We start from the raw sequence: 25000 nt of genomic DNA on the forward strand, positions 1-25000 counted from the left end.
CGTATCACTGAAATCAATCAATTGATTATTATCATCATCATTATTATTATTATTATTATTATTACACACACACAATATCATAATAATACAATGTCTTTTGGTACGGTTTCGTGGTGCCAAGCGATTTTATTAATTTCAAGGTTCAGACACGCCCGTGTAGCGTGTCTGGTGATGGATTTTTCATATTCGTTTTATTCCAAGCGACGTTTGATGATTTGATTTACAGGAGGGTAATGTTAACTGTAACGGTGACGATTTGTGACGATTTGCCAGATGCTACATAACGTAATCCAGAAAAGAATATATAAGAATATAAGGGTAAAATAGAATAAAATATATAGAACCATTTCTACAAATGACCCAAAGCCTAGGGAAAGGGTGTATAAAGGAAATATAAAATTATATCTAGCGTATCTTGAATAAAGAAAACAACAGCGTATTTGTACGCTTACTGATTTTGATTATTACCCGATGGAAACTGAACATGCGACAATATAAGAATACACAGCAACGAATTAACCTTATTTTTTGTAATGCTACGATGTGATGTATTCCAAGTTTTCTGAAAAAATACACGGTTCTCCACATATCCTCCCACATAAAATTATTAATAGACCAGTCCATGAAGGCAATTAATCCCTATTAAAAAGCGCAAAATACGCCCTTATTCGCCATTTGTAGTCTGTTACCTTTGTCGAGAACATTCAATTTACATGCAAACCACGCAATCATTCAATTACTACTTCTACACGAAGACTGTCTTAATTTCTTTTGTGCGATTTGGCAATACGGCACAAAAAATGCCAATGTATACAACGTACTCTTTAAGTATGCAAAATCTGTCCTCATTTCTCGACTGAATTTTATTTTGATAAAGTTTGGACAAAGCAAGGCGACATGACGTTATATTTTAAGCCCCGCCTACTTGCGCGTGGTCAGATTTTGTATAGTCTACTTATACTATGCATATGCCATTCGCAATGAACAAGTAACTCAGTTACATAAGCTCACAGTGCTTTTACTATTGCTTATATATTTTTTCTGTCCTCTGTAGGTAATACGGTAGGAAATACTTGATGCTTCACGTCAAGTCGCCTCAGCATTTCCTCCCATTGTGGCACAGTACCGGTTGTTGATGACTTATCTTATCCACCAAATGCTCTTTCTCTATTACACGCCCATACCATAAACAAACAAACCCATCCAACACCCTTCCCACCTCAGTACCTCAGGGGAAGATATCAAATATCAACGATTAAAACAATGTATTTCGTGTTTTCAAAAGTGTATGTGATATTTTACTAAATAAGCCTAATATGCAACGTAAGGTTACACTCTTAAAACTACGCGTTTGGTCTGATAACATTACAAAATTCCATGAAAAAAAAAATTAATTTTTCTAACGTTGGCCAAAATAAAATACAAAGTAAAGGTGCTAATAGAATGTTAAAAATGTAGATTCTTACAAACAAACAACATAGACAGTACTACATTTTCTTTGCCCCCAAATTGTCAAATTATCACAGCATCACAAAAGCCACAGAAATTTTGTTATTACAAGTTATCTTAACATAACGAGGTATTGAACGACGTCCAATACCATCTAGGCTTGCTGCAGTTGACCAAATATGCCCCATGCACACGAGTTTGCGATAAATGAATAAATAAATAAATGAATAAATGAATGTTGAAATATTCTGACAGGTCGTAAGTGGGAGTAGGAAACACAGGAGTTTTAGTCTGAGTTTATTCCTGACTAGTTGCGCAGGTATGAAAAAGCATATCTGCGAAACTAGTCAGGAATAAACTCAGACTAAGAATCCCGTATTTCCTACTCGCACTTATACCAAACAAATAAATAGATAATTGAATAAAAAATAAATAAAAAATACGGTGTCAGACTAGATTTCTTTCAAATATATTTTCATGTTTAACAGAACAAAATCTTTGAACCTGATTCTATATATTCTTATGTATTTGAAACACTTGATGCATTAGAATTGTCGAAATACTAATTAAGAGAATTCAAACATTTGATTTCTTAACAAGACCTCAATTTAGTGATTTTACCTCGAGTGGGTGAAATTTAGGGGTTTAAATGAAAATATTTTCAGACATCTTGTTCCTGTTCATGCTGAACGATGTCCAACTGAACAAGATTGTTCTTCATTAGGGAGAACAAAATTTAAAAGAACACGCCAACATACATAACCTAAAAAATATACAAAATTATCACATAATATGACATGATATTATACTGACAAAGATGACGATAATGATGATGACAATGACGACGACAGTGATAACAGCATAGACAATGAAAAGGAAACTCACAGACAAACTAATCAAAACATCAACCAAACCCATTTCACGAACAATACACAAAACCAAGACCTTTCACTACATATTGTAACAGTTCCCACCCATGCCCATTACATCCATATCTACATCCGCGTGACGTAACATGTTTGTATGTGTGTGTGAGGGGGGAGTGACTGTACGTGTCTAGGTGCTTGTTAAACGTGTTACGTAAACACAAGGTGCTGTAGCGTAACAACAGAAAGGTGCACCTGTGTCTAGACACCTCTTTAGGTTGGGGTAGATCCATTACACACACAAACACACACACACACACACACACACACACACACACACACACACACACACACACAAATCAACCTTGGAGTAAAAATCCTCAACGAAACATAGAGTAAGATGAAGTAAGATTGATTAAAACGAAGAATAGAGTTTTATTTAAATATGGCAATTATGGACCAACCCTTCAAGAGCACACGTGAAGAAAGAGAGGCCATTTGAAAACAAAAGAAGCATGTTGCTTTGTTTCGTTAGGTTCACAACAGATCGATTATTGAGGGTAAAAGTGTGTGAATATGGAAAAGGGGGGACGGGGGTGGGGAAGAGGGATGGCTGGGGGATGGGGGTGGGAGGAGGAGGAGGAATAAGGGAGGAGGGATAGGATAGGAAAGGGATGGGAGAAGGAGAATGGGAGGTGGAGGGGAAGTGGACAAGGAGGAGGGGAAAGTGGACGAGGAGGAGGGGAAGTGGACGAGGAGGGGAAAGTGGAGGAGGAAGGGAAGTGGACGAGGAGGGGAAAGTGGAGGAGGAGGAGGAGGGAAGTGGAGGAGGAGGGGAAAGTGGAGGAGGAGGAGGAGGGAAGTGGAGGAGGAGGAGGAGGGAAGTGGAGGACGAGGAGGGGAAGTGGGGAGGAGGAGGGGAAGTGGGGAGGAGGAGGGGAAGTGGGGAGGAGGAGGGGAAGTGGAGAGGAGGAGGAGGGGAAAGTGAAAGAGGAGGGAAGTGGAGTGGAGGAGGAGGAGGGGAAAGTGAAAGAGGAGGGGAAGTGGAGGAGGAGGAGGAGGAGGAGGGGAAAGAGGAAGGGAGAGGAATGGGAGGTGAAGAGGGGAAAGGGAAAAAGGAAGGGAAAGGGGAAAGTAAAGGGAAACTAATTTGTGTGGTATGGCGGCACACTAGGCATTTCTGGCTAGCATGCTACTTGCTTTTGCTACGTCGTTTGCGTAGAAAATACTTCGGTTGCGATATTTTGTTCTTCAAATTGCCAAATGTCAAATTAGTCTTGCTGAATGACGAACTAAGAGAGGTTAAATCTAGAATACGAATATTAGAGACACATTGTTGAGATGTTCTCACAGAAGTCTAGAATATTGTAACCGCTATATTTACTTTGTAATACACTCACTGTTATTTTTTCCTCTAGCAAATATCCACTTCATTCATCAACATTCTCATACTCTCCTCTATGTTTGCTAAAAGATTAGTGTCGTCGACAGATACTAGTACTGTATGTTGACCATTCATTCTACATAATTTTCTTCCAATCTCTTTCTTCTCATTACTCTTGTATTCACGTCCTTCATCACTCCATCAACATTAAAAACCATGGTAACATTAAATGCACCCCTTTTTAAAAAATTCTCTTGTTATTAAGCATTCTTGCACAAACATACATAACCTAAACAAGAGAAGAACATTCACAATGTACCACAAAGTTTACATGACGGTTATCAAAACCGTGCAGAGAACAAAATTACACAAATAAACAGTACGACACAATGAGAGAGAGAGAGAGAGAGAGAGAGAGAACAAAATGATGTCAGCGTATATCCCAGCATCATTCACACCTCTTTCTTTAATTGTCTTGCTTCACTCGTGGTGCAGTAATACATTACCAAGATCACAATCCATTCAAGGAAATTTCCCAGCGGCTCTGTTGCAAAACTAGGACAGGTCGATACGACTATGACGTCACACGTCAACATGACCGGCTTATCTCGTGATTTTTTTTTTCAGTTGCAATCGTTAAGATAAAAAAAACACTACTAGCATTATCGAAAACACAAAATTCAATGTATCACTATATGAGATTCTAGGAATTTATTACTTGAACTATCTTAGCAAATCAGTCCTTTATTACATCAAATTGATTCGATATTTTCTAATATTTGTTTTCGTCCTTCCTCGCCGTCTTTCCCTCCTTCCTCCCTTAAAACACTCACTCACTACCACCTACATTCCAGCACTTTCACTATACACATGGAGTTCATTAATTACAGCAAATTGCACGTTCTGGTTAACAACATAATTGAACCCCGTTTCTTTATTGTCTGGCAGCAGTTCTTTTATGTTACTGGAATATTTGGTACTGATCGTTGATCTCGCAAAGTGACGTCATGTCGACGCTGCGTGAACCAACAGCCTCGTCGTTCCTTACTTGAGCATCGCACCAGTAATCTTCACCATTTTCTGTTCCTCACTATTATCACCCTCAACATTATCATTATCGTCGCCACAATCACTGGTACCCTTGAATCATACCCCTCCCATTTTCATAAAATAATAATTCTGATTAATTCTATTTCGCTGATATTTCCTTTAACACAATTTTACGAATAAAATCGTTTGACGTAACCATAATAAGTGTTATACGGTATGCCACCACCGCAGAACACTCATCTTTCCATCGGTAAGAACAGTGTATCCTTAGTGTATTCTGTATGTGTGTGTGTGTGTGTGTGTGTGTGTGTGTGTGTGTGTGTGTGTGTGTGTGTGTGTGTGTGTGTGAGTGTGAGTGTGTGTGTTTGATATTTGGACACATAAAGCTGGCGTAGTCGACGCTTGGGTAATGTGGAGTTGGAAGAGATGAAGGAGGAGAGCCACGGAAAGAAGAGAAAGAGGGGATGTGGATGGAGGAAAGAGGGTGAAATGTGGACAAGCGAGAGAGAGATAGAGAGATAGAGATAGATAGATAGATAGATAGAGAGAGTTAGGGAAGGATTGGGTAACACTAATTGAAGAACATTTGAGGAAGTGAGCTGGAGAGACACATGTGCTCCACCCCCCTCCCCCCAGCGGCGTCGATGCCTCCTCATGCACTGGGACGACATTGTCATGCAAGTCATGCAGCGATCACCGTGTCCGTCTTACGTGATGTGTGCGGTCTCACCTATCAAGGTCATCGTGGTGATAGTTGTGGTGGCAGTGGTGGCAGTGACGATGGCATTGTGGTGTGGGTGATGATTGTGATGATGGTGATGACGATGATGACAATGACGCTCTGTTGACTAAGTTGCTGCATTCAAGCAAAACAGGAACAATTATAATAATTATATCAACAACAATAATGATATAATAGCAATAACAAAAAAGTAAAAACATAAAGTAAACTAATGTGGGATTTCACAAGATTTCAAGATGTCGACCCAAAGATACTACCTAAAAGTAGGTAGAAACAATTACACCAGTGAATTTTGTGTGTGTGTGTGTGTGTGTGTGTGTGTGTGTGTGTGTGTGTGTGTGCGTGTGTGTGTGTGTTACCAGACGGGACAATCAGAGGGACCCGGGATCGAGGCTCGGCGATGCCGGATTTGATTATCTGAAAGACATAACTACAACTCGTGATTTGTTCCAAAATAACTACAACGGCGAAGAGAACGAAAGCTGGTGCAGGGTCTCATATATATAGATGTTCTGCGTGACAAGATGGTAGCGAGCGTGACTCAGGATTAGAGAGACCCCAGATCGAGGCTTCCCGGCTGCCGGGACTTGATATATATATATATATATAAGGTAGACTGATGGTATGAAGGAGGTGGGGAAGAGATATAATGACGATTCAGAAAACTGGACATGATTATATGAAGACATATGTTTCAGTCAAACACCTGAGCAATCCCCTGTGACGTCGGTTAACTGGAGGAGGAAGAGAAGATGGAGCAGAAAGGAGGAGGAGGAGGAGAGAGGCGGAAGTGAAGGAGGGGAACGGGGAGGAGGGAAGAAAAGGAGGAAGAGAATTAAAATTATGAAGAGAAGGAAAACGAGGAGGAGGAGGAGTATTGGGAGGTGAAAGAACGTGATTAGAAAGTGAAAGAAGAAGAGGAGGAGTAGGAGGAGGAGGAGACCGAAGAGGAAATGGATGGAAGTCGAAGAATCGAGTTCGGAGCAAAGCCGAGAGCGGAGAGAGAGGTAATGACGTCACACCGGGGGGAGGAGGGAGGAGGTACAGCCTCCTCCTTCTCCTCCCCCCTCCTCCTCCTCCTCCTCCTTCTCAGGAGGCGCTTCTACACACGAAAACATGAGGAGGCAGCAAAGAAGGAGGGATGGGGAGGAGGGAGGGGGAAGGAGGGATGAGGAGGGAGGGGGGAGAGATCGATAAGGAAGAGATGTGGAGGAGGGCGAGGCATGTCAGAGGGAAATGTGGAGGTGGGGGAGGATGAAGCCATATCGAGGAGGAGGAAGAGTGAGGAGGAGGAGGAGGAGGAAGAGAAGGAAGGAGAGAGGATTTGGCGCGGAGGCGAACGGAAAATGTAACAATGGGAGAAAGAAGAAGAGAAACAAGGGGAGAGGAAGGAGGAGGAAGTTAAGGTGGAAGTGGATGGAAATGTGGGGCGCGCACACACACTGGAGGGAGGGAGGGAGGGAGGGGCTGGGGAGTGGATGTCAAGGAAGGAGCAGGAAGGGAAGAGGAAGTGATGAGGAAAAGGGCAGCACGGGAGGAGGAGGAGGAAGTGCTGGAAGTATAGGATTTGGAGGAGGGGAGGAGGAGGAGGAGGAGGAGGAAAGGGAAGGTGAAGGAAGAGGAAAGGGGAGGTAACGGAAGAGGAAAGGGAAGGTGAAGGAAGAGGAAAGGGGAGGAGGAGGAGGGGAAGAGGAGGAGGAGCACGAGAAGGGGGAAGAGGAAGAGCGGGAGTAGGGGGAAGAGGAGGAGGAGGAGGAGGGGGAGTAAGAAGGAAGAGGAGAAGGAAGAGGAAGAGAAGGAAGAGGAAGAGGAAGAGGAGAAGGAAGAGGAGGAGGAAGAGCGGGAGTAAAGGGGAAGAAGAGGAGGAAGAGCGGGAGTAAGGGGGAAGAAGAGGAGGAGGAAGAGCGGGAGTAAGGGGGAAGAAGAGGAGAAGGGGGAGTAGGGGGAGAGGGGCAAGAGGATTAGGAGGGGAAGAGGAGGAGGAGGAGGAGGAGGAGGAGAGGGAAAAGGAGGAGGAGGAGGAGAGGGAAGAGGAGGAGGAGGAGAGGGAAGAGGAGGAGGAGGAGAGGGAAGAGGAGGAGGGAGGAGGAGGAGAGGGAAGAGGAGGAGGAGGAGGAGAGGGAAGAGGAGGAGGAGGAAAGGGAAGAGGAGGAGGAGGAGAGGGAAGAGGAGAGGGAAGAGGAGGAGGGGGAAGAGGAGAGGGAAGAGGAGGAGGAGGAGGAGGAGGGGGAAGAGGAGGAGGAGGAGGGGGAAGAGGAGGAGGAGGAGGGGGAGAGGTTTGGAGGATAGAGGAAGGAGTGAGTCCGGACGCACACAGACAGCATGACTCACTCACGTGTGTGGCCAGGGTCGTATCACCACCTCCACCTCCTCCTCTTCCTCCCCCCCCCCGTCACCCTGCTTCTCCTCCCTTTTCTCGGTTTCCTGCATTATAAGTTTGTGTCTGATACCTTATCTTCTTTTCCTCTTCCTTCCTCTTCCGTCTCCTCCTCCTCCTCTTCCTCTTCCTCCTCCTTACCCTGACCTTCGTCGGATTTCGTTTTCTCTTTTCATTCTTCTTCTTCTTCCTCTTCTTCCTTTTCATCGTTCATTCGTTTTCGTGTTTACAATGCCTCCTCTTCCTCCTCCTCCTCCTCTGCTTTCTTGTCCACCTGTTTGTCCTTCAGCAGCCACTGTCTCGTCTATTTCGTTTCATTTTGCCCCTTTTTTTGACCACTTCCTCCCTTCCACCCCTCCACATAAAACATCTCATGCTCTTTCAACGTGACGACTCCTTCCTCCTCGTCCTCCTCCTCCATTGCACAACATCCTACTCTTCTTCTCTTCCTCCTCCTGCTTACCATCATCATCATCATTATAGTCAGCATCATCACCATCATCATTTCACCTCCGCGTTTTCCTCACAATCATCATCTCGTTATCTTCACTCTATCCTTTCCACCACCACCACCACCAACTTTATTTTCGGCTCCTACCTGACCTTCGTTAGCGTCTATATATTCTCTCCCCCTCCCCCCACCCTTCCCTTCCCTTCCTCTTCTCCTCCTCCTCCTCCTCTTCATTCTGGTCTCTGCCAATTCCTCTTCCCATCGCCTTCCTCTCTTTCTCACATCGTCTTTTTCCCTCTCATCCCTTCTCTACTAAAGTTTCCCTCCATTTCCACTCACCCCCTATCTTCCCTCCACTCCACGCCCCCCCCTCCCCTCCTCCTCCTCCCTCCCACGTATGTATACAGAGCACTCTTTGTTTCCACTTATCACCTCATCTCTTTCCCGCTCTCGCTCTCTTCGCCCCCCCATCCCTCTCGCCGTTTCCTTCTTCCTCTCCTCTCTTCCTCCTCCTCCTCCTCGTTCCCCTCCACTGCGCGTTTCTTTCACCTTCGTTTCTTTCCGTTTCCTCGCTCCACCCCCCCCCCATCCACTTTCTTCCGACGTCTTTTGTCCAAAGTCTTTTGGCCGTCCCTGTTGATCTTTCCCTCCCCCCCCCCACTCAAGCCGCCCACGCCCTTCCTGTGGTCATGGCACACGCCCATCAGCACCCCCGGACTCAAGATCTCCTCCCCTTCCCTTCGTTTTCACCTTTCTTACCCTCCCCAAAGCAGGTAACACCCCTCCTCCCTTCCTCTCCTCACCCCCTCCAACTTCCTTTTCCTCCCTTTCTCCTCATCATTCTTCTCCATCTTTATTCTCCCATGTCCCTCCTACTCTTTACCCTCTCCACTCCTCTCACTCCACTCCATCCCCCAGCCTCGACATGTCCTGTGGGGCTATTTACCTCGTTTACAGGTTCTAATTCTCTCCTTGCCTTTTTGCCCACACACTGTCAACACCTGATCGCCTTAGATATTTCTTCTGTCCTAGCGATTACTTTCAATTCATGGGTAAAAGTTAGCTCAATTGGACGTTTTCTTACTACCAGGCGATTTTATTCAGCTGAGGGGCGAGGCGCCAACCTCTAGCATGATATTAAGCAGAAAATCTTCCTAATTTAGAATAAAAAAGTGTTGGTAGCGAGATAAATTCAAATACCTACAGACTCCTTTCAAGACGGCGTCGGGCAAAGCGAAGATTCGCAGCCGACATGACGTCATCACGCTCAAAGGAAGGAGAGAAGGAGGGAGAGAGTGAGGGGTGTAGACATACATCCATCACCCTTTTCTCAGCTAGATTCAATCATGTCAGCACTTTCTTCCTTTACTCCTTCTCTCTCTCCCTCTCCTTCTCTCTCTCTTTTCCCTACATCCGCTCCCCTATTCTCCTAAGCCTACTCATTCCCTACACACTAAACTCGCCCATCAAGCACCATTCATCAGGGCCTGTGCCCATACATACATATGTATGCACGAGTGGATGCCTCACCTCTCTCGCCACGGTCTAAATCCCCTTCCATTCCACTCCACTCCACCCCCCCCCTCCACCATTCCCCATATCCTGGTTACTCAGGGGGGGGAAGGAGGGAGGAGGGGGTAAGGAGTAGGGAGGAAGGAGGGGGAAGCTGGTTAGTAAGGCGTTGCCCACCTGGCATAGCAGGGAACCCTGATTACCACACATACACACGCACAGACGCACACACACACACACACACATATATATATATATATATATATATATATATATATATATATATATACTTGCATGTATGTGTGATTCACCATGGTCTTGGATCACGTGTTAGACTCGCGATCGACAGCTATTTCCCTCCTGGAAGAGAGATCACAGCTCACATATTACCGAACTATGGGTAATGCTGTGACCTTACACGCACACAACTCCCCACCCACGAGAGTTGGAGTAACGACCTGCAATGCAGCGATACTGAAATTATTTCAGCTCTGGGCGGGATTCGAACTCGGACCGCCGTAGTGGCGGCCGCGATCGATACCACTGCGCCACGAGACACAGCGTGTGTGTGTGTGTGTACGTAAATGGCACAAGCTATCTCCGTTTCAGATCGTGAGAGGAATTTGATACATTTAACTAACGCCAATAAATTTAATCTACTAAGGAAAAAATAGATATACATTCATATATTTACATGTAATACTGACTCTTATTTCCTCTTCACATCTGTATATCCTATGCCCCCCACCCCCCGCCCCCCAGCCATCTCTCTCCGTCTCCGTATCATCTTGCTGTTCGTCTTCCCCATTACTGTAAGTAACACTAGTAGCTCGGGGATGCGCTGTGCTCGGGGATCCCGTTTGGCTGTGGAAGACTTGTTTTACAATGTTCTATTTATAATCTTTTATACTCTCTACCTCTCTCTCTCTCTCTTTCTCTGACACACACACACGTGTAATCTCCTCTTTCATGCGTCCACACGAATATCCCCGGGGGGTAACCCACTAATACGTGACGACAAGCATCTGCTGAAAAAAAAAAAAAAAAAAAAAAAATTGACCGACTCCAGGTCCTCCCCTCTCCCCCCCACCCCCCATACCCCGAATCCCATTGGGCGTCGACCCCCTCCCCCCCCTCTCCTCCCACCCACTTTCCCTCTCTCTTTCTCTTTCTAACCAAACAATGAGAGCGCATTTGCCAACAGCGTTACATCATTAGCAACGTAACACATGCTAGAGAGTTATGCTTCGCGGTTATGCTACGGGCGCAGCATTATTGTTGTGCAGAGAAAGGCATCACCCCAGTCCAAGACTACTTGTGTAAAGTATACTACCATTCGAGGGTAGCCTAGAACAGGAATGACCCAATTAACAACGGAAATAAAAAAAAAAAAAATGGCAGAGTCCAACGGAAATACAGATTTAGGTTTTTATTTTTAATCATACTTGGTACTCGAAAAGTGTACGTACACACACACACACACACACACACATGCACAAAGGGACATGAATCTCATCCGGGAGGGTAAAACAAGAAAATAATCGATCACGAGTCCAGCACGTGGTCCAATACATACATTTCTTTTTTTCCACGACGTCTACATCATACCGGAAAAGCCAAAGCTTGTCGCCCCAAGGCCGCTCGACAAGATGGCCTCTTGGCCTCGGAGCGGCAGACGTCGGCGAGGACCGTCTCCCAACCCCAACCCCCACGTCAGAGGCCTTCCTGCACAGCATCAATGCTTGCACAGGCAATCCTCTACGCTGAATACTGTATCATTATAGCTTTAGACCTACTTTTCCTCCTCTCTTCCTCTTCCATCTTTGTCTCCATCTTTAATATTCGCCCCAAACAGTAGTGTTTCTATTGTCACCACCATCATCATCATCCGTACCTTCACCACCATCACTGTCACCACTACCATCATTGTCATCAACACAATCTCTACCATAGGAACAATCTTCATTTATCTAATCATTTATCTACTTATTTATTGACTCGATGAATACCCAGCCATGTTTCAATTATCTGCACTCCTTATCTTCTATGTACAATCTAAACCCACCTACACTAAATTATTGCATCCACTAATTGGTTTGGTCCTGTTAAACTCACTTTAGCGTTATCAAAATACCACTAAATCAACCTTCTTGTCGGTCGTTATAACCTAACACTAAATCCACCACATTGTCACTTCACACTAAACTTACATACCCAATGGAGTTCGTTAAATACACCCTGTACACCAAACCCTGTAACTACACATACCATGACCCACATATACTTCATACTAACACCATGCCATCCACTACCATTCTTTACTCTACCACTTACCAGTGCTCCTTACTAATACTGTTACCAGTTACTACATCTTGCCTATCCCTGTGAATTACAGGACTCGAACTATTACCACTGAATTTCCTGTCGATCATCGCCCCAACTCTTAACTGCAGTTTTATTCACAAATGATAAAACTACTCAAAATCATCCCTCACGACATTTGCCCACTTTTAAATGGATTGAGGTTCATTTGAGGACAAAAAATCCTTATCACTCGCTGGAAGGAAAAAAAAATAAAATAAAATAAAAAGGGAATTATACCCACACGCACTAACGTGAGAAGTCCGTTTAGAAATTATGAAAAATTTTGCAATTCGTTCAAACCCGAGAACTGCAAACCAATAGTATATAATGGAGAAACATTCCTTCTTACAAGATCACCCACCTCCTCCTCAATACCAGACCACCCACTCTCCCCCCTCACCCACTCCCCCACCTCCCCCAACCACACCCACCTCCAAGATTATTTCCCCTGTTAAACCACCCCCACCACCCACAATTCCCTTCATCACGCCCACACACCCAAACTCGCACACTGACGAGCAGATCAGGCGGGCGGGGAACTTGTTCTCCCCCACCTACCCCCCCTCCTTCACCACTTTCTCCCTGCATGGGTGGTGTCTGGGCGAGTGCATGGGAGTGTGGCTACCTTCGCTAATTGCTGTGGCACACAAAGCAAACGTGCTTTGTCAAATGTGGCGGAGGGACACGCCTCGTTTCCAGAACAGCTTTGCTCCAAAAACATTGCCCAATAGTTTCTCCGAGCCATTCTCTCATTGAATCACATTATTTCGTAATTTCCTGTTAATTCTTAATCTACCGGCTGAAGACTAATGTTTGTCTCCAATCATCCTTCCCCAATTAAACCGAACAGACGATAGTTATATATACATATATATATATATATATATATATATATATATATATATATATATATATATATATATATATATATATATATGTATTTATATATTTCTTCTTTCTTGATAAGGATCCATCTTGACAAGGTCATCATATTAAAACAACATGGCTGAACTCGTAGTAATGGATTTAAACTGGACAATTTTAGATTTAAGAAGGAAATAGGCAAGAATTGGTTTACTAATAGGGTGGTCAACGAATGGAATAGACTTAGTAACCATGCAGTGAGCGCTGAAACTATCAGTTGTTTTAAGAAACGGTTAGACAACTTTATGGATGGGGATGACAGGTAGTGATGGATATGGAGCTGCCTAGTGTAGGCCTTATGGTCTCTGGCAGTCTCCTTCATTGTTATGTTCTTATGTTCATCGCTTTCCTGGAAGCAACTCGCAAACCAGCGTGGTCACGTTTTCTTTCTGCATCTCGTTTGCCTGCGTTCCTCAACCCACCCACCCGTCTTCCTGAGAACACAGGTTCCATAACGTCACCGGAATACGAAAGGAAGCAACAACCTCCGGGCACCCGGCTGAGGAAGCTCTGACGCTAACATCCAAATGGATGAAGCGGGTGACTTGGCTTAGACGCATCCATATGTGACTGGTAGAAAATAAAGTTTTCAATTGTACAAACACCTATTTCCTGGTCTCGCTTTCACCCCAGAGTCCTCACAGAAGAATTACGAAGTCGGGGAGGAAGAGGAGGAGAAGGGGAGGAGGAGGAGGAGAAGGGGAGGAGGAGGAGGAGGAGGAGGATGGAGTGTGTGTTTGGAGAATGGCCACAACGTCCTTGAAACATCTTCTTCCTGTCATTTTCCTCAGACTTAGTACGCATACACACACACGTACACACACACACGCATACACGTACACACACACACACACACACACACACACACACGTGCACATAAACTTGCGTACAGGGAAAAAAATCGGTCACTACCGTGGTTGCACATTATATGTAAGGATGTTCAGTCACACGAACGAACACATGCACAATAACTTCACATAATCATTGACCATTTCATAATATACATGAACAACTTACAATTTCAATTTCTTGACCACAGTATTCCTCAAAATATATAATAATAATAACAATAATAATAATAACAATAATAATAATAATAACAATAACAATAAATAAATGAAAAATATATGTAATCATCTTTGTCAAATTTCAGGTCCATTTTCTTTGATGGACCAACTCTAAATTCATCATCAATTTCAGTCTAAATATCTTTTTGCTACTTTCGTTTTTCTTAATAATCCATTCCCTTGGGCCCAATGACTGGTACCTGTTTGCACGTGCCCCCCCCCCTAACCTCCATTAGGTGCAACCCCGAACGGCTGGCATTCGGTCTCCGGACTGAGCCCCCAAATCTCTCCCGATCAACTTCAACTGTATTTCTTGCACTACTCCACACAGGGGGAGATGAGATCGCCTCTCTCTGCCTAGAGAGATCAGTTGGAGTGCCCGAGGATCGTTGCCGGCCAGTATGGGGCCGCGGGAATGATTATTTCCCTTTGCTACAACAGAAAAGGGATTTTCAGTGGTATTAAAAGAAAAAAAATCTTTCCTTATATAAATCCTTGGAAGGGAAGGATTTTTTCTTTAAGAATCTTTCCTTATATAAATCTTATATAAATCCTTGGAAGGGAAAGAATTTTTTTTAAGAATATCACAGTTTGCCCCTTGTCCGTTTTCTTTCATTTATTTCTGAAAGTTTTTTTTTAATTCATTTAACAGCGCCATCTCGGGGGTTACGTAAGATACTTAAGTTTTTTTTTCCTCCAAATTCCTAAAACACAAAAAAAAAGTCTTTACATTACGAAACATTCGAGAAGACGGTCCACATAAGGAATCGAAACTTGCTTCGAAAGAAGCAAATTCCGAAACGAATCACTTTAATGAGCTTGCCCAGGTGTCAGTGACAGTCGAACTGATTCTTCGTCGTCACGAGGCCGAGATGAAACCAAACCCACCACAGCATTAAGGTAAGATCCAATTTCAAATGAATACGAGTGACATGGAATATCCTACTGGGCTTACCATAGACATCATCCTCTACCGCTGGTTTGGTCGGCCATTATAGTGAGTGGGCTACCCCTCGAGGTATGAGGGGAAGGGGGGGGGGACTGACGTCAAGGTAGATCCCCCCTCTGCCCCCCGCCCCCCCTCTCATCACCAGCTAGAGAGGTGCAAAGATGATGTCAGCCTAAGAAATAAGGGTGACCTACCTTAATGGATTAAATCTTATTTATTTATCTTATATTTTCATTTGCACATTAAGTATTTGTTTATTTCTTTGTAAATACATCTAATATTTATTTATCTATTCGCTTCGCTTGATAATTAACTTATGTAGTTATTTATTACAATTTGTTTACTTATTCGTATACTGATGGCAAAATTTAGGGCACGACAAGGATAGTGACAGCAAAAAAAAATTATGATAAAAAATAAAAATAAATAAAAAGTCTGGATACGTCAGTCAACGTCGAAGCTAAATTACTTAAAATATTAGTTTGAGAGCTTCTTAACAGCGTTAAAACTTGCCGCAGAGGTTGCTTCCCTTCTGCTAAATATAATCGCTTGACGACGCCCAGATACGTCGCGAATAGCAGTGGGTAATCAAGACAAGTGCAATGAATTGATGACAATCTAGACTGAGTGAGTGGGTGGACAATAGACTGATATCCTTAGTGAGTTACTGACTGTGTACAGAGGTCTGATGAATTGATGATGGTGTGATATTAATGGATTAGATTTGACAAATGACTGAACAACGAGACAATTGAAATTAATGCACTACTGACGACGATAGGGGAACGTGTATAGGATCGAGATAGGTGGAGTGGGGGTGGAGAAATGGGGTGAGGAATGACTGGTGGTGGATGTGTTGCCTGTGGAATCACGGACAATCCAGCTTCCTCCACTCCTCATCCATCCACTCAAAAGATTCTCTACAATTTCACGTACGAAACACATCTCAAGTACCGTATATCCTTACATGTAATTAAATATCGTACAAACATCCTGATTAGATCCTTTTCTGTAGTCCTGGCGTGTTCTGAAAATATCCTAAAAATATATTTTCTTACAGGCCTTTAGAAAATATACAAATATCCATGGTATATCCACCATTGCAGAATAAAGTACATGTATTCTAAATGTCTATAAGATTTTTTGTTTGTTTCCTGTTTCCTTTATATATATATATATATATATATATATATATATATATATATATATATATATACACACACACACACACACACGAGTATATGTGAAATATGTGAATATTACACAAGCTTTAGGCTATACGTGCTCAGTCTTGCAAAGACTATTTAATCATAGTCGTACTATCCCTAACGGTATGAGAAACCACGTGACGTATAATCGTGACGTCATTACATTATTATGACGTCATTAAATGTGGCGTCATTCATGTCCCTCCCAGCGAGGCTAATTTCCCGGTCACCAACTCGCTTTTCGATCCTTGGGTGCAGTTATCGTGCATCAGGCAACCTCGTGCAATTTAAGGCGACATTTTCAAATGAGACCAAGCCTTTGATGTAACGGTTAACGCTGAAATATTTGCCCACTTTGTGTGAGAATGTTACTTTATGTACAGTTATATGTTTCTAAAATTTAAAGTATTATGTTATATGCCTCGTTTGGGTCCAATGTTGTCATTTTTTATTGTAGTCAATTTCAATGAACATACATATACACACACAACACAACACGCACATTTATGCATAAACAAACGTGCATGGTGTGCAAGTGCCCATTACGTCTATGCAGGATGCAGCCAGTCAGGCAGCTGGACAGGAATGCATCCTGCTCTCGGTCCCGTGCATGAGACGCGACCGAGGTAACCCGGAAGAGGCCTCTGTGCTCGATGGACAAGCTCCGTGTTCATTACACCGAGAACAAGTGCTCACATGGTCACTTCCCCTTGGTGACTGGAAGTTGGAGGTCCTTAGACTCGTGGGAGGAGAGGGAGGAGGGAGCGGAGGGGAAGGGGGGAGGAGGGAGAGGAGGGGAAGGGGGGAATGGGGAGAGGGGGGTTCTTCATGGGAGCGGTCGGGGAAAAAAAGTGGGAAGGTTAAGTTAGGCTCGTTCATCAATCACCATCAATTGGGGGCATCATACCCCAGGAGGCGCGTTGCTCCACTCACACACAGGCTCGTCTCCACGATCTCTCCGAGGAGCAAGCTCTCATGCAGACACCCTTCCCATCCCAAACAACTATGGACAGGTTCGATCAAGTTGCCCCTTCAGCCATGAATTCTGTGGACGTCCCCTTCTTCGTCTCCTCCATCGAGGGTTGTCTTTTGTGGAGACAACGCTGAATAGGATCAACATCAGGGAAACGTGCCACATGATGCCCATATATAGCCGGAATTGACGTTCACGAATCATGCTACATTGAGTCTCACAGTTCAGTCTCTAGTTTGATACGAAGTCATTCCAGCGATACCCCATGATTCTCCGAAGACATAGATGCGCCTCTTCAAGTCAGAATTTAGTGTCCATGTCTCACAGCCGTACAGCAAGACAGGGAGCACAAGAGACTTGAAGATTCTAATCTTAGTCCTCCTGCATTAATAGCAACAACGCCATATACTCTGGTTGAGAGAGAGAGAGAGAGAGAGAGAGAGAGAGAGAGAGAGAGAGAAAGATATTCCATACCACCATGGGCTATGCCAATGCCAATCCTTCGAAGGTTCGTTGCTTAGAGATTGTTTAGGAAGGGAGGTGTGTAAGGTGAGCAGTTTTGGAATTATATGAGGGACAGAGGGAAATGGGGTAGAAGACGAGGAAGAGGAGGAGGAGGAGGAGGAATATGAAAACAAGAGGAAGCAAGGACACTAAAACTACTTTAAAAGGAAAAATGGCTGATCAGTGCAAAAGACTGTAACAGAGATTCTGCATTTAGCATCATGTTCCCCCCTCCAACCTAGAAATCCTATCTAGAGTTTTACTAGGAAGACCCTAAACTACATATACACCAATTCGTTTTCTGGTTAGGCTAAATGAAATACTTTCTGTTTAGAAAGTTAAAAACACTTTATCCGAGTTCTCACTATGTGAGAGGATGCAGAGTCTTCGCTGACCCCCTCCCCCCCCCCACCCGCCCACCAAGGTTCTGCAACTCGGTGGGAGCATACATAGTACAGCGACGACACCGAGCGTCCCGCCCGCCCGTCCGCCTACGGTCACAGCACGCGACCTAAGATACTGGTGTGGGCGTAGGGCAGGGAACTGGACTGTTCTCTCTCTCTCTCTGTGTATGTGTGTGTGTGTGTGTGTGTGTGTGTGTGTGTGTGTGTGTGTGTGTGTGTGTGTGTGTGTGTGTGTTTACTTAGCTGTATTTACCTTTGATGCATAGAATAAGAATGATTAATTTGGTCAACTTTGACCCTAATTTATACATACATACATACGTACACACGCACACACACACACACACACACACACACACACACACACATATATATATATATATATATGTATATATATATATGCGTGTGTGCGCGATGTGTCTATATGTATATCTCCTGTGTCAGTTATTCCGCGTGCGTATGTACACACAACTGTGCCTACACTCGTCTCGTTTGTCTGTCAGTGTGTCATTACGTCTGTCTGTATCTGTGTCTGTCTGTGTACTGAAACATGGGGACGATTGCAAATGAACACAAACTGAAGGGACAAAAGCCACTTTTTCCTCCTCTATTTTTACCAATCGTCGTTCCATACGTCATTTATAGGACGAGAGTGGAAAAGAGAGGACGAAAGAGGAAAAGAGAAGGACAAAGCGACCGAGGGGTACAGAAAAGGAAATGAAGAGACGGAGGGAAATGTAGTAAAAGAGATGAAACGAGGAGATTTGGGGCGGGGGAGTAGGGAGGTGGTGGTGAAAGGAAACTAAAAAGAGGAAAAAATAAAAAAATAAATAAAAGAGTGAACGGAAAGACAGAGAAGAGGGGGAGAGAGAGACAGGCAGGGAAATGGATCTTGAGAGATGTGTATAAGGAAGAATGAAGGGTGACAGAGGGAGGGGGGAGTGTGAGTGGAGGAAAAGACTGTGGGTGAAGACAGACAAATGAACACGAATGAGGTGGGGAAATATGGGGGAAATAAATGAACGAGAAACAAGACAGAAGACAAAAAAAAAAAACAGGAAAAGAGAGGATACCAGGAGAAGAGAAGAAGAGAAGAAGAGAAGAGACGAAAGAGGAAGAAGAAAAACGAAACAAAGAAAAACAAAAAAGGCCACGTACAAGAAAGGGAAGAGAGGGAGAGAAAAAAACAGTGAAAACAGTGAAACAACAACACCAAGAGAGAAGGGGACTTTAAAAAAACGGAAGAAAGAAACGATGTGAATGGGACACGTGAAAGGGGAAATGGGGGGAAGGACGAGAGAAACAAAGGGGAAATGGGGAAGGACAAGAGAAACAAAGTAGCGTTGGGTCAGAGGGCAAACATGGATGGAAGAGGGGAAATAGATGGGGGGATCTAACAAAGCATACAGGACTGGGTGGGGGAGAAAGAGGAGAGATAGAGATAGAGATAGAGAGAGAGAGAGAGAGATTAAGAACGAGAAGAATGATGTTCTGTGGTTTGAGTTCTCTATCCTTATCGACTTTCTCACGCCGGGAAGGAGAAAAAGAAGAGAAGGGGGAGAAAAGAGGTGAGGGAGAGAACGGAGTGGAGAGAGAAAGAAGGGGAGAATGGAGAAAGGGAGGGTGATTGTGTGGGAAAGACTGAGGTGAACACAAAAAGACGCATAAAGAGATGGGGAGGGCAGACACAGGTATATATAAAGATAAAAGGAACTATTTTTAATACTGTCATGGTTATCGCTAACACTTGCCATCAATATATATATATATATATATATATATATATACATTTATATATATATATATATATATAATATACACACATATATATATACACACACATATTATATACTTTATATATATATATATATATATATATATGAGAGAGTAATTCGCTAATAGCAGCGACATCAAACCGATTTTTTTTTTGTGACAGTTGCATGCAGGATTCGAACCCGCTGTACTCGGCCATCCGTAAATTACCTTCCCAGTGCCCTAACCACTAGACCACAGAGGCTATAAAATCCTTGAAACCTGGAACCGAACTAATTCCCGAGGGAAGATCACTTATTACGGCGATCCGAAATTCGCTAGTGAACAGCGACATCAATCAGACAATTTACGGATGGCCGAGTACAGCGGGTTCGAATCCTGCATGCAACTGTCACAAAAAAAAAAAATATCGGTTTGATGTCGCTGCTATTAGCGAATTACTCTCATAGTTACAATGGCGATAAGCGTGAAAGGGGTTCGACCCGGTCCTTACCCCATACCACTGGTGGGCTGGTCCTCGAATAAAACAGGAATTTCGGATCGCCGTAATAAGTGATCTTCCTTCCCTCGGGAATCAGTTCGGTTCCAGGTTTCAAGGATTTTTATAGCCTCTGTGGTCTAGTGGTTAGGGCACTGGGAAGGTAATTTACGGATGGCCGAGTACAGTGGGTTCGAATCCTGCATGCGCTACTGTCAATATATATATATATATAATATACATATATATATAATATACATATATAATATACATATAGTATTATATATATATATATTATATATATAATATTTTAACCTATTGAAGCAATGTTAATAAATAGGTGCTTTTTAGTAATTACGAAGTTTTACTGTTATTATTATTTTTTTATTTTCATAATTTCCTTTTCCTTGTTGGGATGTTTTCTAGCCGAACGGTTCAAAACCTCTCTAGATTCGGGGGAGAGGGGGTTCGAAGCTGCCAAACGATAAGGCGAGTTCGTAGTATGGCATCTTACTACGATAAATTCTTTGCTTCAAAGAAGTCCTCCATAAGATCAGCGAAAATTATGAGTGAGAGGAGGAAGAAAAAGGTGTGAGGGGTAGGAGAGGAAGTGGAGGAAGAGGAAGAGGAGGAAGGAGGGAAGAGGGAGGAAAGGAGTGGAAAGGGAGGAAAGGAGTGGAGAGAAAGGAAAGAGGAAGAAGGAACAAAAAGGAGAGAAGGAGGAAAGGAAGAGAGAAAGAGATGGAGGAGGAGGAGGAGGAGGAGGAAGGATTGGTAAGAAGGATGGGAAGGATGGAGAGAAAGAAAGGAAAGGAAGTAACTGGGAGAGAAGATGGACGAGAGAAAGGAGGTGAAGGCAAGGAAGAGGAGGAAGAGGAGGAAGAGGAGGAAGAGGAGGAAGAGCAGGAAGCGGAGGATGGGGGTGGGAGGGGGGAAGGGACCAAGGAAAGATAGAATGAGGTGAGTGAAGTGGGAGTTGGGAAGCACGGAAGAAGGGAAGGTGAAGGTCGGGGAGTCGTATTTGGGAGTGCGGGAGTGGCGCCAGGTGGTCAAGAGTCCATGGGGAGTGTAAAAGTCCGCTCAAGCCTTGGAGTTTTCGTTCTGAATTCGCGGACTCTTTCGACAAAGAAAACGGAAGCTTTCGTTCAATTTCCAAGCCAAGAGGGAAGATGTCATGGTCGAGAGAGAGAGAGAGAGAGAGAGAGAGAGAGAGAGAGAGAGAGAGAGAGAGAGAGAGAGAGAAGAATACTCCATCATCTCAACGGAGGAGTTGACCTTGTACTCCTCTCTTGATCGTTGACTCCAGGGGCCCGTGACGTCATTCCATTGTTTGGTAGCTTGGCCTTCTTGCATAAATATGTAAACTCTTAATTTCCGGGGGGTTCCGTCCTCGTCTTCCTCTGCCTACTTGGCCTCTCTTTAACTGAGATCAAGTTGGAAATTGGCTGTGAATCGGGGGATTAAATATGTCTGGCAGAGAAGTCAACTCGCCCTTGCTTCGGACCCAAGTCTATTCAGAAACCTTCTTTAAGAACATGCAACCTGCACAACCTCTTGTCAGCGTGAATCATAGAGTTCTAAAACTTTTTTTTCCTCTCGTTCTTATAACTCATATTTTCATCTCTCCTACGTATTTTTCACTCTCTCCGTCTGCTTAGCAAAAAAAAAAAAAAAAAAATATATATATATATATATATATATATATACACACACATATATAAATAACAAAGAATAAACAAACAAATAAATTAATAAGTTTTACTATCCTTAAATCTTCCTTTTCCAATCCTATGATAGCATCTTAATACAGTATTCTCCTCTCCTCTCTCTCCTCCCGTATGGAGTGCTTCCTGTGTTTTATACATTCAACTTTTTAGGGAAGTTGTTGAAATGGTTTCTACCAACTTCTAGGTTAAATCTGCATTCTGTCAGCTTGAGGCAATTATTTTCGTCTAGTTAGTACTTACCGCGGAAACATTTCAGGATTCTTATGTTCTCAAACCCAACTAGAATCGTAAAGTACCCGAGTTTCGGGTTTTTAGCGAGAACAGGTTCAAGTGATTTAAGCTGTTATCGTATGATTTGTTCCTCACATTTGGTGCGATGTTTTCTATCTCGTGGTTGTACTCTTTCCAACTGAAGTTCTCCGTGCTAGACAGGCGAAGGCGCCATTTTTTTCCGCCTCATTTTTTTTTTTTTAACTTTGGACGGTGGTAGCTCAATTTTTGGCGTCTTCGCCTCTCTGGCACGGAGCGCCTCAATTTATCAATAACTTTAATGAGAACTGGGGATCACATTGACAGTGTGGGCGGACCAGTAATCTGTATAATCGGATGATAATTGGCGAGTTGACGTCAAAACAACCCAGTATCTTATTTGCTTTCTCCGCTGGTACAAACACAACGCTTAGATGCTTTAATGTCATTACCGATTTTTACATAAGTTATTTTTCAATTTCCACATTCTTTTTATACAAATAACTTGTTATCCAACTTAGTTTTACTTTAACCTACGTGCATAACTACACTCACCTGGGTTAACTTTTTCATTAGCTACTTTAGAGAACAGTACAATAGTGTTATCTTTTTTATTTCTTTGTGTGTATCATAGCTCGTTTTCTATCTCTCTCCTCCCCCTCTCTCTGCCTGTTATTATTATGTTTATATTCAATAATATATACATATATATATATATATATTATATATATATATATATATATATATATATATATGTTTCACCTTCACAATATAATGTGACGACAATGTACGCATCACCCATGGAAAACGAGACGACAACGCGCATGCGCGCGCACGCTCGCTTGTGACCGGACATCGACAGCCTCTTCTGCAGGTATTTCTCATGACTCAGATAGAGTGAGTCACAGCCGAGTAAAGTTCCTATTTTGAGTCATTACATCGATGATGACGTAAAGTGACGCAATATGGAGTACGAGATGCTGCAACCATTATTTCTATATTATATTATATATTATTATTTCATACTATATATTATCATTATATTATCAGTTTTCCTAAGGATTAAGGAAAAAACAATTAACAATTAAAACAGGAAGTCGGGCATGCGTTATCTTGAGCCAAGTCGTATATATTCGTTCTATCTCTTATCTTATCGTTCGCTTCGATAATTTGCTTTACTGTGAGCAGATAAAACTAGCCCAAAATCAACCCTAAGAGTGACGCATGCATACAGACTGCAAACCACACCCTTACACGTACACACGCGCACGCACACACACACACACACACACACACACACAGAGCAACAAAACTGGTCCCCAACCTGGCAGATTATAAACCTTATGAGGAGAGACTAAAGATACTGGGTTTACCAACTTTGAAAGATCGAAGAGAAAGAGGTGACATGATTACAGTGTTCAGGTCACTAAAGGGGATAGATTGCACTGGTAGAAGCGATCTTCTGATTAAAGATGGGAGGGTTTTAAAAGGTCATGGAAGTAAATTAAGAAAGACCACGTGTTGAAATGATGTGAAGAAATAGTTTTCCATACAGATATATAATTATGTGGAATAGCTTAGAAGGTGATATAGCCCAAGCTCAAACAATACATTCATGAGTTCAAATATAAATATGATAATTGGAAAAAATATATATATATAGATTAAATTGGAACAGTACATGAATTTGAGTCCAGGTATGTTAGAAAATTAGAGAATAGGAGACGGGACCCAACGAGCGTTGCTCCTTTCCTGTATACTACAATTACGTATATTAGGTAAATACGCGCGCACACACACACACACACACACACAACCACCAGTTCGAGTCCCTCCTAAGGTTGAAATTTTCAGCATCGCTGCACTGCGAGCCGGCACTCCAACTATGGTGGGTAAGGAGTTTGTGTGTTTGAGTGTGTGTGTGTGTGTGTGTGTGTGTGTGTGTGTGTGTGTGTGTGTGTGTGTGTGTGTGGTCACAGCACTACTCACAGCCCGGCCATATACAAGCTCTTGAGCTCGTATCGGGGAGGGTAATAGCTGTCGATCACATGACCAACACGTGATCCAAGACCGTGGTTAATCAAACGTGCACACACACACACACACACACACACACACACAAACAAACACACACACAATATGCACGCAAATATAATTTCTTCGTTTGCAACTCCCAGTACTGATTTTACTTCTGTATAATTAAGGGAAGAGTAGTTTCCTATCATATAAAATACTACGATAATCTGGTCCATAGAGGTGTGACCAATGTCCTTAAAACGCTGCATAACACTGAATTAAATCGACAGTTGGTGTAACACTGACCTGTCCTGACTATCCAAGAACATATTACAAAACTACTTCCTACATCCTATGACAGGGTAACAATACAATGACGTCATCTTTAGACAGGATCTTCCCCACACTCCCTCCCTCCCTCTCCCTTCCTTGAACACCTCCCCACCACCACCTTTGTTGCACCATATCCACCCGCCCTCGCAAACTCGCTCCACTACTATGTCGTTCTACAAGTAGACCAACAACAAGTCTTT

The 25000-nt window shown here is 43.2% G+C and overlaps 1 protein-coding gene across 9 annotated transcripts in view; it reads right to left on the minus strand.

Moving 5' to 3' along the window:
• LOC143037892 (uncharacterized) overlaps positions 1 to 25000 on the minus strand; it is a 233689-nt gene that overhangs the window by 35002 nt on the left and 173687 nt on the right. The window contains exon 1 of one of the 9 annotated variants that reach the window (XM_076206531.1): positions 5480 to 5600. The exons of the other annotated variants lie outside the window; for them this stretch is intronic. Within the exon in view, the coding sequence (XP_076062646.1) occupies positions 5480 to 5492 (13 nt within the window). The 5' untranslated portion in view covers positions 5493 to 5600. Of the gene's footprint in view, positions 1 to 5479; positions 5601 to 25000 lie in introns of those variants that run through there. 9 annotated transcript variants of the gene reach the window in all.

This window comes from Oratosquilla oratoria, chromosome 23 (assembly GCF_046742065.1).
Source record: "Oratosquilla oratoria isolate Oo_2021 chromosome 23, ASM4674206v1, whole genome shotgun sequence".
Taxonomy (NCBI): domain Eukaryota; kingdom Metazoa; phylum Arthropoda; class Malacostraca; order Stomatopoda; family Squillidae; genus Oratosquilla; species Oratosquilla oratoria.